Source organism: Watersipora subatra, chromosome 1 (assembly GCF_963576615.1).
Source record: "Watersipora subatra chromosome 1, tzWatSuba1.1, whole genome shotgun sequence".
In the NCBI taxonomy this organism is placed as follows: domain Eukaryota; kingdom Metazoa; phylum Bryozoa; class Gymnolaemata; order Cheilostomatida; family Watersiporidae; genus Watersipora; species Watersipora subatra.
Genome location: NC_088708.1, coordinates 12,367,559 through 12,387,125, shown reverse-complemented (window position 1 = coordinate 12,387,125; position 19,567 = coordinate 12,367,559). Strand labels below are relative to the sequence as shown.

The 19,567-nt window shown below is 34.9% G+C and overlaps 2 protein-coding genes across 2 annotated transcripts in view; one reads left to right on the top strand and one right to left on the bottom strand.

Annotated features, from left to right (window-relative positions):
- Positions 1-8,596, bottom strand: part of LOC137406952 (uncharacterized) — a 34,876-nt gene extending 26,280 nt beyond the window's left edge. The window contains exons 1-5 of the mRNA XM_068093554.1: positions 8,514-8,596; positions 8,170-8,247; positions 7,934-8,030; positions 7,758-7,808; positions 4,679-4,714 (exon numbers count right to left, since the gene is read on the bottom strand). Of these exons, the coding sequence (XP_067949655.1) occupies positions 4,679-4,714; positions 7,758-7,808; positions 7,934-8,030; positions 8,170-8,247; positions 8,514-8,596 (345 nt within the window). The remainder of the gene's footprint in view (positions 1-4,678; positions 4,715-7,757; positions 7,809-7,933; positions 8,031-8,169; positions 8,248-8,513) is intronic.
- Positions 8,597-12,249: 3,653 nt separating this feature from the next.
- LOC137400414 (splicing factor 3A subunit 2-like) lies at positions 12,250-19,257 on the top strand. The gene is made up of 2 exons (XM_068086744.1): positions 12,250-12,274; positions 17,655-19,257. The coding sequence occupies exon 2, from the start codon at positions 17,681-17,683 to the stop codon at positions 18,644-18,646; it is 966 nt and encodes a 321-aa protein (XP_067942845.1). The 5' UTR covers positions 12,250-12,274; positions 17,655-17,680; the 3' UTR covers positions 18,647-19,257.
- Positions 19,258-19,567: the final 310 nt, after the last annotated feature.

Sequence of the window (19,567 nt, the reverse complement as noted above, 5' to 3'; positions counted from 1 at the left end):
ATATTAAATTTATATAAATTTTTCTGTAGGCTTGTTCCTTCTAACCATCTGAATGCGAAGCAATAATGTTATCATCAGTCATACACGATGCTTAAAAATTTGATTATTGGCGTAGAATTGTGCACAGCAAGTTTATTTAAGAAAGTGTAGACGAATCCAAAGATTTTAAGATTCCGACAAGCGCTACTTTTTAAAAATGGCACCAAAATTATATTTTACATCAACCTTGCGTTACAACCTAAAAATTTTCTAGCAAAATCCCACATTCAACTTCAGGATACCATGCTGCAATTACCGGTAGATCAAATGTTTTTTGATAAAATGTTTGAAGTGAACATGGCCTATACTGTGAGTAACACAAATGAGGCTGCAATAAGGCTCCACACGTTTTGACCAAGCACGGCTGCGCAGCGCTCTAAATGTAACAGACCTGACAATATACAGTGATCTAATTGTAACAGAAGGGTCAGTACACAGAGCCCTAATTGTAACAGACCTGTCAATTAACAGTGCTCCAATTGTAACAGACCTGCCAAAAAGACTTTAGAATAAATTGTAGCATTTAACTCAGCATGGTTAGATTTTACTATAAAGATTTTTAAGTGAAGTTTCATAAAAGCCTTGAATTAGAGCGAGTGCTTACTAAGCGTTTGTCACTACGATGTCATATGCAATGTATTGAAAAATTACATGCAAAAGTCGAAAATCGTCTGTTGCACTCAGTTGCTAGTGTATGTAATTGCTAAACTTGGCTACCACCGACATGGTTGTATTCTAAAATGGGTACTGTGCATTGTTGATGTTTTTTAGATACAGCTTACATATTGGATCTGCTTGTTTATATTTAGAAAAAACCTAAAGGAGGCTGCTGAAAATTGACTGATTTTACTTTTAGAAACCATGAACCTTCTGCTAGATCTTTATTTAGTCAAATCATTTCACACATAGGCAGTACGAGGTTACGGAATAACCAAATCAAAGCTGGCACACTTTATTTCTAGAAGAACGATATGAAACATTTAACTTGAACATATTTATCTAAAGTCTGCAAATATAATAATATTATAGCTCATAACATAATAAATTATGTCATTTTTATAGCACAAATATTTGCACTGTTTGCTATAAATTTTAAGTAACATTTGGAATTCTGCAAAAACATCTCTAAGCTTGTATTAATGTCAATTCTGCTTCGTAACTAAGCAACAAAACCTTATTACAATATGATATTATCATTTCCTAAAGGAGTAGCGGTGTCTGCGATTAAGTTCAGGGATGCGCCAGATTCGTAAACTCTTATGCGCTGTTCTTATCCTAAACGACAATGCAGGTGTGCGCTACGACAAAAACTCAGTAGCTGAGCATCAGTGCTTTATTGACCTAAATATTGACCTAAATATTTTATTCACTCTCACAATCACAAACAATACACAATACATGTGTTGGGTATCAGATTATAAACTTTTATACTGCAATTGATTTCATTTAGAAATTTTTGACAAGCCAATTAGCTTGCGACATACGTAGGGAGTAATAGTTGTCTTCTCTCTAACAGGTTGGCGGATTTCGTTTTTTTTAGCTGATCAGTGAAGTGTGAACATCACCAACATGTAGATCCTGAAGAGACGGGAAGGGTGCGTTTGGTGCCATTTTCCGCATGACAAATGCTCAGATGTTGTTCAAGAGATTAACAGGATCCGAGTAAAGCACTTTACAGCCACAAAACGATACCGTGTGTCATACTACATATCCTAACAACATAACCTTCACCACTTGGTTGCAATGGCCTCAACCCGCCAACAAGGCAAAGCAACTTACAAAGGAGCAGAATAGCTGAAAATGAAATATTCTATGAAGTTATCGAAACTGTAAAAAGTCGCAATCTATAAATAGAGCAAGTTGAACGAAATTTTAATAAATTCAAAATAGTCATACATTGTATGTAAAATCTCTAAAATGAGTACCATTTGTTTGTAGGTGCAAAACGATATTGCATGCCATATCACCTGTAAATTTAGTTAGTGGTATTAAAAGCGGATGATGGGAGTTGACACTACAAATTAATAACAATTACAATAACACTTTTAGAATAGCATTACTAAAGCAGTGTGGGCTGCCTATATATAACGATTCCTACAGTCTTTACTTTGTAGAAGGTCAGTGGGCTAACTCAGACATTTTCTGACTGTGAGCAAAACAAAATATTATTAAACTTGATATTTTATTAATTAGCAAGTGATAAGCAATCAAATAAGCACATGGATTCAAAACCATCTTAGGTTAAACAGAAAACAGTCAAAAGCCAAATCGAAACTAAATTGCAGGCATACTTCTGCCTGTGCATCCTTGCTTGTTTAAGAAAAGAAATGTGCGACCTTATCAGATCCAAGGTAAAACTTTATAAAACAGCTGCACAGAGTCTGAGCAAGGAGCTCCGTTCACAGCCACAGTTATGATCAATCAGTTAGCTCTGTTAATAAGGTGTCAGAAGTCTATAATTATTCGTATTTCTTGTGCAGCTGAGCTCACCGCAATGACATTGCCCCAAACAAACATGCAGTCTCGAGTCCCGCAAGGAGGACCACACATTATTAATGATGCAGTTCCATGAACTGGAACCGGAAAATTAGGAAATTAATACCTCGCTTCATTGAAGCTAGCGGAGAATACTTCTGTCATTGATAAATTGCCTAGCGCTAATAAAATCGCTTTTCAGCCAGCGCAACCATCGAGTCAAACAGGTTCTATAATATTTGGCTGTTAAGCAGTTCAAAAATTTTCCTCAGGCCAGTTGTAATAAAAGAAGATCAACATAAAAAAAACATTCATAACATTTATGACAAAATCTTGCCCGGTTGCCAAAAATCGACACTTTTTCAACTAACAAGCGTCTGGTCTGTGGCAGCTCTCACTGACCAAAGACCAGCCTTGGCTAGAGCTTCCAGAACAAAAGTTGGGTGACTGGTCGCAAATGCAGCTTAGTTCGATAAATAGGGATACCAACATATTTCCAAACTTTCTTCAAAATCAATCACAAAACATAAAAGGCTATAGTTGAAACCGTGTTACTGCTTTCTGTATGTAATAAGAAAATGAAATGCCTGCATACGACTTTGTTACAAAATATTACCAGTGATACGAAACTGCAGTCTTCGACCAAGGTCTGTTTCTTTCGCCGATGGTTAAAATCTGTCACCAAGACAACGAAGCCGTGTATCGAAGAGAATGTAGGTGTCACAGTAATATGCGAAGCTGAGAGTTTTTGCAACACTCATGGCAATGATTATGACTCTGGATTGGCCAATAGGATTGCCTCATTTTGTCACGCACTTGATTTTGATTGGCCACAATCTTTCAACACGCTGACCTATATTGCCAGATATTCCAGCATGTCACTCGGTAATTCATTAACTTGAAACTAGCTTTGCTAAATACCTTCTCATACTAGACATGAATATTGTATAGGGAGTTGTCTTCCAACTATGTAGGCAGACACGGAGTGTCAAGTAAGGTGCTGAATCAAACATACGTACAACTGCCTCTATTATTGAAATCTATCTTATTATTAAGAACTATCTTATTATCTACCTTTTTACAAATTCATATTTTATCACTAAAATAGCCTATAGTAATGAATTAATTTTTAGTTTGGTTTATGTAGACTATTTTTAATGTATTAAATCTATTGCCTTTTCTTGTATAATGAAAATGCAGGTTTAGCGTGTGTAATGCATGCTTGTTGGTGAGCAGCTTAATGTGATAGAGGTTAAAAAAGGAAAAAGTTTGATCTTCATTCAGGTTGTTAGTTGTTGCAGAGTATATTCTTTCGGTCAAGTAAGGTGTCTCCTAGAGCAGTTCTGCAAGTTTATATGTTGCTTATAAAGAAGTATTGCTCTCACATATATATATAAATCCCTGTGCCGTAACAAGGTCTGATACTTTGCCAATAAAATGTAAAGGAACCACCCAATCTTGGTCTTCCTTCTATGGATCATCTCGTGGGATAAAATGTAGATCAAAAAGCGAGGTTGCATAACCATTTTTTACGTCACGGTATGCGCAACGAAAGATGCACGTGAGAGAAGTACCAGTGGTATGATATACATGCTACATATGTAGATGATGCAGTTGAAGAAATATTAGTAATATGGATAAACATGCGACATGGCATGATGGATATTTGAAACTTTTGAAGTTTGCATGTCACCCTTAACTGGCTTTTAAACTGTGAAGCTTAATTTGTGGACAAATACTGATAGAAATCAGCAAAAGTAAATCTCATGTGATATTATGCTAACACTCACTGATCATGTAAAATTGTTTAACTTATTTGCCATTACATAACATAGTGTAAATTTATGCATTTATCAACCCGCTCATCGTGAATACCCGATGTTTTATCATCATATGGAAGTTACTACTATCTTTTGCAAGCAAGATTATTAGACATTTTCTTTTATGCTTTGACAAGCTATAATTGCTATGAGCATCCACCATGTTGAATTTTTTTGTCATATAATTTTTTCTACAAAATTCATTTTTGGTTTGCTGTTTCTGAAATTCAGCATGAAATATACTAATTTTTACAGCAGCAACTTGTATTGCGATTATTGTCGATCTATCACAAGATGGGCAATAATCGATTTCAAGTTATTCGCTTAAATTGTTCAACACTTACCTCCATTATTGTGGATTCTTCAAAATAATTCTGTTTCTGTAAAAAAAAGATAGAGGCTAACTAGTGTATTGTGATAAGTATGTAGAGACAAGCTGCGGGACACACGTTCACTTTTCTTAAGTGTTCATTTACTTCCTTTTAATCAATTAAGTATTGGCCTTTTAAATGCTGACCAATTAAACGCTGATCTACCAAATGTTGGCCTTTAAATACTGGCCTATTAAAGGCTGGCCTATTAAATGCCAATCCACCAAATCTTGACCTATTAAATACTGACCTATTAAATGCTGACTTATTAAACGCTGATAGACCAAATGTTGACCTATTAAATACTGGCCTATTGGCCTATTCAATTTTTACCGGTAAAATATTTAGCTAATAAATGTTGACTTAATAAATGTTGACCTATAAACAAAACTTGTCCATACATTGCTGGCAAAGCAGGCAGCTTTGAGCTATATAAAGCATTACATGAGTAAAGAATACAGAGACAAACTCGTGAAAAATATGGCTGAACTAACATTTCAGATAAGAAACACCTGGGATAAGGTGACAATATGATAGGAGTTATGAGAAAGATTATACATGAGTAGTGCTTGTAACATTTTATAGCTGAAAAATATCTGCAAATAACTTATAGAGGTGTTTCTATATGTTCAACTTATATCTAGCGGGTGTTTCCGCGTTCTCAATCAGAGAATGTTTTAACATGACATCTTATCAATCAAAAAATTCTTAGCGACAACGTACGTTTCAACACAATAATTAGACATGAAATTTAACTTATTTAACAAACTAGAAACTGAGTAACAGTAAAATACTGCCATCAAGGTATAAAACGTCAGCTTTATGAGAATAGAGATTGCCATTTTTCTAACTGGCTCGATTAAAATATACCGGTATGCCTATTCCATGGAAGTATCAATCAAAGTTACATGAAGCACAAATACCAATGGTATATTATAGATTGTTCTAGAGACAAACTAAAAGCTAGCATTAAGTTGATGCTGTATGTGGTGGAGCACCCTGTGCCTGATTTATGCCTATATTCAAGCAGTCAGGATAAAAGCATACTACCTGTCAAGAACTCGGAATGCCTCTTATTATTATTATAGGTAGAAAGGAGTAGGGAATCTGTGTCATTGCAAGTAGAATGAGATATTAGCAGAAGTTAGGAATAGTAGCTATATTCTCAAGCAAGAGTTAACAAAAAAAATCTTCCTCTGGTTGAGTAGATTACATCGACGGGCCGTAGCAACCTCCTCTTCCTCCCTTAATCTCAAGGTTGCGTAGTGATAAAGTCAAGGTGAAGAGAGAACGCTTCTTGCCTTGCTAGCTCATTTGATAAATGGTCGTTCTGTCTTCATCGACGCTTAAAAGCTCATGAAGCATCTCACAGCCAAAATAATTCATTACGTTAAAAAAGATTATATAAAATGTTCACTTATAAGGATTTTTGAATCATTTCTGACAAACATTACTTTAGCTGTTAAGGCAAATAAATCAACCGAGGTTGACTAGGTTTTGTGTTGTCTGAAAATTAGAAAGCATATCAATATTGTTTTCAATGTAAAAACCTACAGCGTAAATAAAATACTGCATAGAAGACCGACTGAGAGACAGTATTTTTTACGAGTAAAAAAAACTAGTAAAAAACAAGCTGTCAGGTAGGTAAAAGTACAACAGCGCTGCGCTGGTTCAATAGTGTATTGGTTAGCCAGTGATAAGATATGGAGCTGATACATCTGGTAGCAGCGATTTGCAGTAGATTTGCAGCTGCTAAACCTATATTTAGTTTTAACATTTGACCCACAGCCAGTATTGAAGTCACTATGAAGTCCAATAGGTATGCCTTTTACACTTGGAGGATACTTGAATGACAGTTGCATCATCCATGGTACAGTACATGCAACTAGTAATCAACAACAAAGTAGGTCAACTAAATCGCGTTCATCCGCTGGAATCAATAAGAGGCGTGTCATAGATTAAGAAAAAACTCATTACCAAGTTACTGCTCTTTGTTCGCTAACAAACAAAACTGTTTTTTAACAAAATTTACCAATATGATCAGAAATGTTTTGATGTTGTTTATAGTAGCCGAGGTCACACCTCTGGAGATGAGCAAAATGAGATCTCTTACAAATCTTAGCATTAAAAAACAATAAAAGTTTTGCATTGCTAAGGATAACCTAGCAACAAAATGATAATAATTATAATAACCACCCCTCTAACAATAAGCTATGATTTAAAGTTTAATGTAATAAATAAAACCATTGAATTAAACTAAAGAGAGTGAAGTCATAGGTCACCAAGCAGTAAATAAAAAGTTAGAGTTGCTTCCACCTGAAGTACATGTATTTATAACCAGATGAGGGATTTAATGAAAGATTTTTATTGCAGAAAAAATAGCTATTTTAATGTACCTATATTAGTTATTTAAAACAAAAAATTAGAAACAATTTCTGAAAATTAAACCTCATAATTTTTTTTCTTGATGCTCTCAATTGTTTTTATAGTTGATAACAAAACACAGAAGTAGGGAAATTCATGTTTCACTTTTAAAGAATCCGCCATCCTTGTTATAAAAGTAAATCCTATCTTAAAGACAGCTTATCTTGATTGGTAGGTTTATTAAAAGAATAGACCATAAACTAAGAATTTTAACAGTTGCTCTTGGCAGCAGATGATGCAGTCTATCTAACTTTCCATTAACTATGGCTTGGACAGCAACATTCCAATTCGTAAAACTATGTCTAGTTGAGTGCAAGGAGCATGAAGCAGAGATATATAGACGAGTTTATCACACGCCCAGTGAAGGTGTGCCGGCCATTTAATCACTTTTGGAACATAGAGCCAAGCTCAGTAGTGACGCCATTGGTTATTGCCCATTACAGGTAGGATTTTCAGGTTATTAACAACTCGTTAATGTTTTCCGCATCAGTCAGGATTAAAGGTTAGACAACAGGATTTCTTATGACAACATCCATATATGACGATGCACAAAAGTATCTCACAAATGCATTTTTAACTTGAAATGGCTATGTCAAACATTGCTCTATACAAAAGTAAATCTTATCACCTTTTTCATTTCAATAATTTTGTCATCCATAGTGCCTCCATCACAGTAATCCTACAACAAAATCACAGAGAATTTAGCAGCCATTTGTTTTGGTTAAATTTGTTTGAAAATTAAATGCATGCTATCTTGAAGCCAAAAGTAAGTGACAAGGTCATAGGTAAGTGACAAGGTCATACCTGAACAATGTGCATGAAATGCAGTTGATCGGTATTTGTGTCAAAGAATGAGTCATGGTATACGACGATATGTGGGTGCTTCAACTTGGCCAATATTCTGAAATTAGAGATGGTATTTAAACAGCCAGTTTCATCTTTACTCTTTTATAAAACTAACTGTTAAAAATTTAGCTCTGCGATGATATTTCGTATGCTCAGTTAACAAGAGATAAGGAAGAAAAATATTGAGGTCTTACCCAGCTTCTCTGAGCAGAGCTTGTCGAGTTCTCGTTCGCTTCTGATCGTCAAGTTGCACCTTCTTTAAAGCATACTGTCTGCAGAATAAATAAACGCAAATTACGCATGAGGCGAGCCCGCCAGGCACAAATAAATCACTAAAAATGGACATTTGACACCTGCAGCACACCATGAAACCAAAGACGTGTAATCCTCTACTTGAGCAGATCGTCTACTCATCTACAGTTTTGATACTTAACATGGTAAGGTCTTCACAGATTGTCTTGATGTCTATGGCTATGCTCGCTATACATTAGCAAAATAAGAGTTGATGAAACTTGTTATACAATGTAACTACTACTACCTTCCGTTGCTATGGCTGCGCACTAAGTAGACAGCGCCGCAGGCTCCAGAGCCAATCTTGGTGATGACCTCATAGTTCTCCATAGCTCTGTCACAAAGAGACAAAAGTTGGATTTAGAAAACGTGTACTGCATTGATCGGTTCACCCCTAAAGAGCAATAACGCAACAATTGTTGTGTTTAGTTTGTGTGACAATAATAAAAACAGTGCTTTAGCTCAAAATTTGTACAAAATATATAACAATAATTTTGTAGCGATATTAATATTGACATGACTATCAACGATTAGATATGGAATTGCTCGTCTAATAAAGTTCATTATCAAAATATGAAAATGTGAGTTGAAAATATAAATAATTTAACTCGCGCTAGTTTAAATGTTTTCTTGTATACACAAGAAGATTTAAGCAGATGAAGCAGTAACATCATTATTTTAATGACTCATAAAAAGACTCTTATGAAGATAATATGAATAATTATAGATGGTTCATTTTCTTCTGCCCCACTCATACTTTGTGCTCAGATGCCAACCATATAAAGAACATAAATCGGCTAAAAACTGATTGTCGAGTTTTGCATAACAATAAAAAAGCTCTACACACACATTTGAAAACAACTATGTAAGTTGCAGTGATAGCCTGAGCACCAGCTACTATATGTTTACGCTAAACATACTGTATAAGCAATTGAAATGTAGTAATCCTACTGAATTAACAACAATGAGATTTTTGCTAATTGGCACCAATTATATAGGCGTTCAAATACATTAACATATGAAGTTTGGTTAGTTAACTTTTAAAAGATTATATCGCATGAATTCACTAGCAAACAGCTTCAGAAATAAGAACATGGCAGTTTTCAAAAACGCATAACAAACTGTGAAAACATAAAATGACAAATGACGACTCTGATGTGGTCATTGTTAAAAAAAATTTTAAAGTGATTTTTAAAAGCAACATCTTCAGTGTAGATATGTTTTAGTAAGTGTCATTTGATTACAGAACAGAGCTAGATGTTTAACTTACACTGATGTGCTTATATATGAGTCATACATAACCAATGGCTTAAAAATTCTAATAATGCAGCGACTAAATTTGTTGATGACAACATTCCTCACTAGCTTCTTAGCTATGAACTTGTGTAACAAATCAATTATTGGGCTAACATAATAAACTTCAAGATGTTGTTTGTATTTTTACACCGCAAAAGTATTATGGTTAGCGCTGATGTCTTTTATCATGCAGGCTTGTAAGTGCATTTGTGCATTCTTCTGTAAGATATCTTTCAAGCGTTCATTTAAGAAATACTAAAAACAGGCAGAGTGTATGAGATTGTTTCAAATAAAAGGAATAAGGATATATTATAATTTATTTTATAAAAAATCTGATTAATATATTATTAAATATGAATAGGTAAAGCCTGATATTTGGAGTCATTTATATGGCATCCTAAAACATTAGCGAAGACATTTGGTTGAGTTTAAGATGAACCGCGACTCTTGAAGCTTGATGAAAACTCGGCATAGTTTTTGGTTATAGGCCTCTACATTGAGGCCACGCACTAGAACGTCATCCATGTGACATATGGCTCTAAGTAGTCTAGCCAGAATCTTGACCATGACACATCTCAAAATCTCTAGAGCACTCGAAAGGTCAAAGGGTAGCCGATTAAAACAATAGTGTCCAAAGGTGAAAGAAAGGTGGTCTGTTTCTTTGAATGTTCACTGAGCTTCACCTGCCAAAAACTGTTGTTGCATCCATCTTTGAGAAAATTTTGCTATAGGCAAATTGACCGAGACTATCTTCTACCATGGCCACTGGACAAATCTTCCGCTGCTTAGTATTGATTAAGCCAATCAGGCTCACACATATGCAGAAATCACCCAAAAGTTTGGCCACAGTGACTAGCTCGCTGCATCATTCTGTAGCCTCAATCATTGGAAAGATAATCCCTTGCTTCACCATTTCTTCTAAATTTGCCTGGGTCTTCTCTCTAAAAGGCGAATGAATGTTTCTGGGAGTATAAATGTCAGTAGGTTCAACCAAACCCTTTAGAGAAATGCTATATGATTAGCCTTTCAAAGTAGTCCAGGAGACAGCTTTGGGAATGTTGCCTTCCAGTTTTTTAACACTGTGGTTCCTGCAATGTAGCAGGATACAAAGTTTAAAACTAAACACACTCTTCTGTTCAGTCATAACAGTAGCTGTCTTTCTCTAGGTAAAGTCTTTATATTTGAATGTGGTATTTAATGTTTTTAGAACATCGAGGTGCTGTCTATCTGCCCTTCTTAGTTTGGTGTTAGCTGACAAAAGAATGATTTGCTTTATTCATGATTTTTACTACGAATCACAAATACCATTTGCTCCTGTGTCTAGTTATCATGACTGTTGACCCTCGCATTGGCTCTCCAGCTCTCCAATGAACCTAGTAATAGCTTTTTTGTAAACATGAAATCAACCATGCACTTTTTTTGTACACCTCTAAAAATTGTTTGCTCCTGCACATTTTTGTGTAATGCTAGTTTTTGTCTCAGTTACAGCAGACTGATTCGTTGGTCGGTCTGTTCTGCTTACCTTACTGTGACCTCTACTTTTTTGTTTTGCAACTTCAGCATACTGTATGTTTTATCTATGCAGAAAGACCTTGTTCTCATAGTTGAAGAACTCTCCTCATTGCTTTTGCAAAACGTTACTGCTTCTCCAATGTCAATGTATTGCCCTGTGAAATGAGCTTTTTTCGCATCTCGTCATCTCAAATGCCAAGCACTATCCCATACCTCAGCATATTGTCGGCTGAAGATAAATCATCTGCGTCTCTGTGATGATAGTTGAATTAGCATTTGCCAAGCAATGATCACAGGTCAGTATAAAATGAATTGAACACTTGCCTGGCAGCAGCTCGGCAGCTGCACTGTAGAGTTGAACTTATTTCACTTGCAAATCAAATCTATTTATCACTGAGCATAAAAGTCTGTAGAAAACATTAATAATTATACCTATTTCATCCATAGACCTATTAACTATACTGTTAATAGTATAGTTAATAAATCTATGATTTCATCAATATAAAAATGCTGCAATCAACAATATACACAATAATTTAGCTGTTCTGTTTTAATATACGAACACGTTCTTATTTGAGTATTTCGTCTGTCATAGGCTACAATACTTTATGTAAACTGCCAAATAACTTAGGACTTCTCTAAAACCGTAACAGTATTATAAAATGTCCCAGATACAAACTTCAACTGTCAAGTTTATACATCAATTATGAGAAACAAAGTTAGAACTTTACAGTAGAAATGTTTTATAGATAGTAAGAGAGTTGCAATACAAGCGTAATGGAAAGGATCAGAGTGAATCTAAACGCAGTGTCAATGTCATATACCGATGTAAGCAAAAGCTTATTTTTGCATGTAAGAATTTGAACATAATGCTGATATTTCTAAACGACATAAAATGTAATTTTATTAGTAAGATGAAAAACGGATTAACGCGAAAGCCCCACAAGCCGCCATATGTAAACAACAGACCTACAGAAAACAGCAGTACGGCAATTGGTGAATTTTATCCAAACTGTCCAATTGATTTCGCGATTACAATGAAAAAAATTCCGGTTTCCATATTAGTAAAAAGTCGTCGGTATCCGGTGCTAGTTTTAAAAATGTCAAATCTGACTAATTTTATTGATTGTTATTAATTTTGTTTACCCATCTTGCTTGATTAATTTTGTTGACTAATCTCAATCAGTCACAGTTGCAAAGGTTTTTATATTAAATTAAAGCATTGTTTTACAGAAGATATGCGAAAATTTACCTTTTCATTTGTTATTCACGACACTTCAGGCTCATTGCCATATAGACCAGTTTTTGTTCATATACAGTTTAGCTTCTTTTTAGGTTCGCCTTAACAAACCAATTTTTAGTACGCTGCGAAAAAATCTTTTCAACACCTATGGTAGTTCCATACTTCGACAATTGAAGTTTCTCGAAACACCAAAGTTTGCGAATCAGTACATATTTACGAAGCTCTCTTTCAAATAATTAGGTTTTACGGTTTACGAACAACTTTTAAACAGTTTGTGGTACTTTATGCTTATATTTTAGTATTATTATTTTAGCTTATTATATATAGTCTAAGAAAAAATATTGTATCGAGGGAGTGAAAGTAGTTGTGAGAAATAAAAGAAGACTACGCTTTCTATTTAAGTACTTGGGCCTACAATAAATTTTAGAAAAGTGCAATTGAACAGCTTTTAAATTATTCAGTTTATTTTATGCCACTTAATTCTATTCTTTAAAACCTACGTAGAATTCGTATGTATATCCTCATTCATACAGCAGTTGAGTTTAGATTAAAATATCGCTGCATGTAGCATTCAGGATACAATTGTCTTTTCTTTTTAGTAAAATTAGTAAATTAAACATATCTAACTTTTGAAGAACTGAACTTTGCCTATTTTTCGGGCAATAATATTCTTCCACTCTGTCGCTACCTAATTAATTTCTTTACTGGGACATAATTACATATTCTGTGAAACCCAATATTTGAAAAGAGCTCATATAAAATGTTGTAACTTTTGAATTACACCGTCTATCAAAGAAATATTTTGATATCAAATTATTCAACATAAAACTTTATACCGGCTGATGCCATAAAAATGCCACAAATAAGTTACAGAATGAGCTCAAACATTTTTTCGACTATTTTCGCTGCGACCATGAGTATGTCCGACTCGAACGATTTATTAATCTTACAGCTTATGACAATATGATCACTGCTAAAATAATAAGTCTCAGTAGTGTTGATGTTCAATAAAGATTACCCGAAATCCATATATCTAAAATTAATAAAACTTTCTTAGTTGTAATGCGTCTGATACAACTGGTCATCGCTAAGAAAAAATTGCAAGAAAAAATAAGTTTTTAGAGAACAAAACTATGCTCAAAATATGTTGTAAATATATTTTCTATTGGCTCAATATCTGCAGAACTTTGTTTCCTTTCATTTAAGTACAGATACGATAGGCTAGTTAACTACTCACTAATCATGATCATGTTATACGAAGCTTACTAACCCTTACTAAGCTAAACTGCTACCAAACCATACTACGTGGCACATTGTAGCGAAAGAGTTGAGTTAATAAATAACTTTTAGTTTGCTTTTTAGCTTAAGCTAGGCTAATAAAGTAGCAATCAATAACACCAGGTTTTCATAGTCTTCACATTCATTTTGAGGGCAGGCAAAGAGAAGTGTAGCCTTAGTGATACAAGAGAGGGATAGTGCATAGTTAGAGAGCACATCAAAGATACAGAATTAGTGGTTATGACAAATTTTATCAATTAACAGAACTAAAGATGCCCCGATTCAAATTTCACCAGCCGATTCATATACCGATTTGATATACCGATTCTTATTGAAAAATAATCCGATTCAGATACCGATTCAGATCTTTTGCGTTGCATAGATAATTGTAAATTTTATTATGCAAATATAAATATAATGCAAAGAAAATATAAATATTGATGTATTTATTTATTTGTATTTATGGAAAAAAGATATACATGTATATATATTCACATACTGCCATACCGTGCATCTAGTAACAAAACAGTCCATGTTTCTTGAAATCTGTTACTAATAATGGTAATTACTGTTAGTGGTACAACTTAATCTGTGATAATTAAGTCTCTCTTCTACTGCTGAACGCACTGCTGCGTCTGTACAAGTGTAGAGCAAATAAATGTTTCTTTCAATTACCGTTAGTGGTTCAATTATCTCAGTAAGACGTCTTTATCTTCTATCACTATCGATGTAGCTAGTCGTACTGAAGAAGGACTCACTTACCACAGATGATGGAGGACAGGCTAAATATCAATAAGCCACTAAGGTTATTTTATGCGATACCAACGATACATCATATCGCAGGATCAAGAGAGAGAGATAAATAACTTTATGCATCGACTGCTCAAATTACTTTCGTAATGCTAGCAAATAGAAACACGACACCGCATTCTTTTTTCTCATCATTGTTCTCTTGTTCGTGATTAGCTGCAATAAATCATATCGCTGTAATTGGGAAATACCGCACTTTGTGATTCTGTCCTGACTAAAGCCAAAAGATTCCTCAGCTGTGTGGATGTTTATTAGGCTATAGACATGAAATAGATTGTGTGACAGGCCCGGAATTCATTACTTAAAAGTAAAGAACTCGCAGCTGATGATTTTTTATTAATGTAGCAGGCTAAAATGCGGTTTTCTGCTGAATAATTGATCTGTAAAAAGTATCTGAAGTTTCCGATTTTTCAAGAAAAGATCGGCCGATACCGATTCAGATACTTAAAACCCATATCGGCACCGATTCCGATATTAAAATCGGGGCAGCTCTAAACAGAACTTAACCTTTTATTTTCACAATTGGTTTGAAAGTTTTATCTGTGGTTGTGACAACCAGCTTCTTTGTGTTCAATCATCTTAGGCTTTATTTTTTCACATCACTTATACTTTCCACATCATGCAAACTTTTAGATAGCTTCGCAGACTTTTTAAAGAGTTATCCAAAGATAATTGCAGTTTTTTTACAATTAGGGTTTTAATTTCAAGGCAAGCATTTCTTCTTTTTTAACCACTTTTCTCACGCAAGTTTTTTTGAGATACACGATTTTAAAACTAAAAATCGAAAGTATGATACACCGTTTAATATTATTCTAACAATACTCAACCAAATTATGCAAAGTAGAAACGCATTCATATAGATTGGTTTACAAGAACTACAATATTTTGGGAAACCCCACACATCATGATTATGTTGAAAATTTATTCGAATGTCAAATGAGCTATTTGCTCAAATTTTGTGTTGTATGTCGAAACACTTGTATGCAAATATCAATGGAAGTTGAGGTTTGTCTGTAATGTGCTTACAATGTTTTCAAATATATTATTGGTAGTTCAACATATTTAAAATACAAAAACGCCAATTTGCTACGCATTGACCATCATGTTTTTGGTAACTTACCAAAAAAGGTTATACAATAATATAATTTAAACCCAGTGTTAATGCGGTATAAAGTTTTATGATTTGTAGAACGTGTATTACCTAATGCTTTTTTGTTGAATAATCTTCAGCAAAAGTAAGATAAGCTAGTGGCAAGATAAAAGTTCAACTACATTTTTACATGTTTATCTTATACACACACAAGACAGCATTGAAAATTTGTAGTGTTTATAACAGGCTATGTTTGCCAAATGTTTGTAGTATCAACACTGCTGCAGTGCAGTAATAATCGTGCGATGGCCACTGCTTCGTTATATATATTAATCATATTTTGCATGCATAAATGTTCATAATTGAAAATCACAGCAGCTATAAAATGGCCTAAACATGCTTGGCTTCCATTGGAAGTAGTGACCATATCATTATTTTTAGTACAACTACTATTCTGGTTTGCAGAATCACCAACACAGTATTGACAGTCAGGAAATAAATGTCATCATCATGGGACATCTGGTAGCGATTAGTACTGATTAAAAAGCAGTAAATAATAATTTTGCTCTGTTCATGCCAATTCAGTTTGGCCAGCAAGTATCTGTTGGTTATCTTTGCATTTGTCTTTACAACATGTAGTTGATACACTCTAATTGGTCATTCACAATTTTAGATGTAGCATTACGATTTACCGTAAATTCCTGCATATAAGTTGAAAATGTGACACCAAATTTCAAGCTTGAAACTCGTTCTTGACCTACATGCAGGTCCTAGGACACGAGTTTTGGTAAAATTTAACTTCAAAAAATATCGCAAATCAAAATTACGGTATATGACATATAGAAAATTATTTATAAATAGTAAAATATTAGTAATCTTACTCAACATGAGATGGATCAAACAGAAAGTCCCATTATTCACCATTCAAATTTTCATCGCTAGGAATAATTCCTCTCTTGCAGAATAATGTGCTTTTTCGAATTAAATGCTTTTTTTTCCTAGTATCTGTCCCCACTTTGGTAATCCATTTGACATATCCACAATTGTCCATCCATCCTTTTTCTTCTAGACGAGTCATGACTCCTGACAGAAATCTGTTTTGCTGCATGACCTTTCTGTCTAAAATGTACATATCAAAGGTAGCAATTTCATTCTTTCGGCGAGGCGGGCCAATACAATGGTGAAGTATTGATTTTTGTGCCTTTTGGTCTTCACCAAAACTGTCATCTCTCGTTTTTTGTTAATTGTTGTACATATTGCCAATGGCACAAAAACCATGGGCGTATTATAAATGCCATTTTCTCAGCTGTGCATCGCTATCGACTTGACGATTAACGATCAAACAATTTGAGCCAGAGAAGGAGGTCAACTTATATGACAGGTACATGTCAAAACCAGGATTTTTAAACCAAACTTAAAACCTCGACTTGTGCACCGGGTCGACCTATACCGCAAAATACGACGTAATTTACAGTATATGGTTGCAGGAGCTAATACTGTGTCTTCAATATGCCAGTGCTAAACTAGAGTTTGTATATACACCCACATGCATTTAATTTCTCAGCCGATCCCCTTCCAGTATAAAGAAAAAAAATTGTCGCTTTTATAGACGAAACTAAAATATAAAAATGCTCTGAATTGGAAAAAAATGGCGAATCAAGTAACCTTGTTAAAAAACTACTCTGACGGACTATCATGTTTATAAATATTTAATCTAAAATCTTGCATTTGCCAGGCCGTTGTTTTGTATCATATGTGGCATGTAATTCGCATAGCAGTTTCACCAGATATAGCATGTTGATTTTTACTTGGAACTACTTTGCATTGCACGCGACTGATTGACTAATTTTGTCAGCAATTAGTGCACTTTTTGTATTTTGCCGAGTTATTGAGAGTGAAAAATCTACCATGAAGTCTGATAACCATTTACAAGTAAATGATTTGATAGTATCTGTTATAGCTTGTCAATGTTGTATTTTTAACATTAATGCTCATTTTTCCTACCAATAGAAGAATGTGTCAAAAGTTTGAGGGACTTCATGCCTCTGTTACACTCAAAAAATAAAATGCCAGTTACAAAAACCCTTGCTAAAAATGAGCAATTGTATTCTTGTGGTTTCATTATTCTATCATTAATATTCTGATTATTGCTATTGCAGTAAGCTGATTACCTCTCCTTGTCACCATGGATTTTCAAAATCGTGCTGGTGGAAAAACTGGAACGGGTGGGGTCGCCTCTGCGTCAGATGCAAATCGTGAGCGCCGAGAACGGCTGAGACAATTAGCTCTTGAGACAATAGACATAAATAAGGATCCATATTTTATGAAAAATCATCTTGGATCGTATGAATGCAAACTTTGCCTCACCCTTCATAATAATGAGGGAAGCTACCTGGCCCATACTCAAGGGAAAAAGCATCAAGCAAATCTTGGTCGTCGCGCTGCAAAGGAAGCCATGACTGCGCCGACCCAGCCAGCTCCAGAAAAAATAAAAATTGATCCTAAGAAGTTTGTAAAGATTGGGCGGCCAGGTTATAAAGTAACCAAGCAGAAAGATCCTGATTCTCAACAGCAAAGTCTATTATTTCAAGTAGATTATCCTGAAATAGTGGAAGGGGTAATACCACGCCATCGTTTCATGGCAGCCTATGAGCAAAAGATTGAGCCTCCAGATAGACAGTGGCAATATCTGCTGTTTGCTGCAGAGCCATATGAAACTATCGGGTTTAAGGTACCGAGCAGAGAGGTAGACAAAGATCCTCAAAAACTGTGGACTCATTGGAATAAAGAAACCAAGCAATTCTTTTTGCAGTTTGCTTACAAACTAGAAGCTACGAAAGTGGTTGAAGATAAACCTGCTGCCATCTTGGCACCTGGTCCCCCAGCAAGCATGACACGTCCACCACCTCCAATGCCTGGAATGAGGCCTCCTCCTCCAATGGAAGGAATGAGACCTCCTACAAATTTAGCTGGTGTGATTCGAGGCCCCCCTCCACCACCTTTGGGTTTGGGTTTACCGCCTCGACCTCCGCCTCCTGGCATGTCGCTTCCACCCCGACCCATGCAGGCAATGCCACGACCACCTATGGCTATGCCACCTCCTCCACCATCAAGACTTCCTGCTCCACCGCCACCTCCAGTTGTGAACTAGATGGAGCATCGATTGCATCCATCTGAATTAACATTTTATACTGTTGGATTTTTGCGTATACACTGATGTATTCATTGATCGAAATACATTATTAGCAACTTTCTTCTTGCTATGGTTGACATTCATACCATTTCACAAGTTTTATTAATTTAGCACCAATGTCATTTAGTTTCAAAAGGATAACTAACTTTATGATACAGCCCAGTAAACCAATTTCCCGAAGGTGTAACTGAATAACATTAACCTACTTTTATTAGTTGGGCGATTAAAATTGATCAGTTCTTCACCATTCCTTTTTTGTTTCTTTACCGATTTTCACCACTATATAGAATCTGGATATGCATGAAAAATGTTATTAGGTTGAAATAAAATTTTACGATGAGCCTTTAATCTATATTAACTTGAAATTTTTATTCTATTGCTCTAGCAAGAAGGCTGTTTTTTGACAGCTGACAAATCAGTTGATTAATGCTGTTAGTTGCCAACTTACATGACAAAAGATACTTTTATAAACAAGCGAGGTCGAATGCTGATTTTGTGTCCAGATTTTTCTTGAACCAGCTACTAGATTAGCCTCGTAGCAAGTGTTGTTTAGCATTATTCAGCTGTTTTATAATGTCTACCAAGCCATTTGTGAGATCTTAACTCTGCCTAAAATTATTATCAGAAAAGACTATCCAAAAGATGGTTTCAAACTCACAACGAAAAATGTTTTTACTACCGTTTGGTATGCTAGTCTTTTCGGCTTGGGCAGAAACGATACGTCGAAGTGTAGGCACATGACAATTTCTAAAGGAAATTATATCATAGATGTCTCTGCCAGGCATCTTTTGTATTGTTATATCGAGTAATAGATGTAGTAGAAGAAGTAGTTCTCATTGGATTAGCTTCGCCTTAACATATTGCAACATGTACAAAATT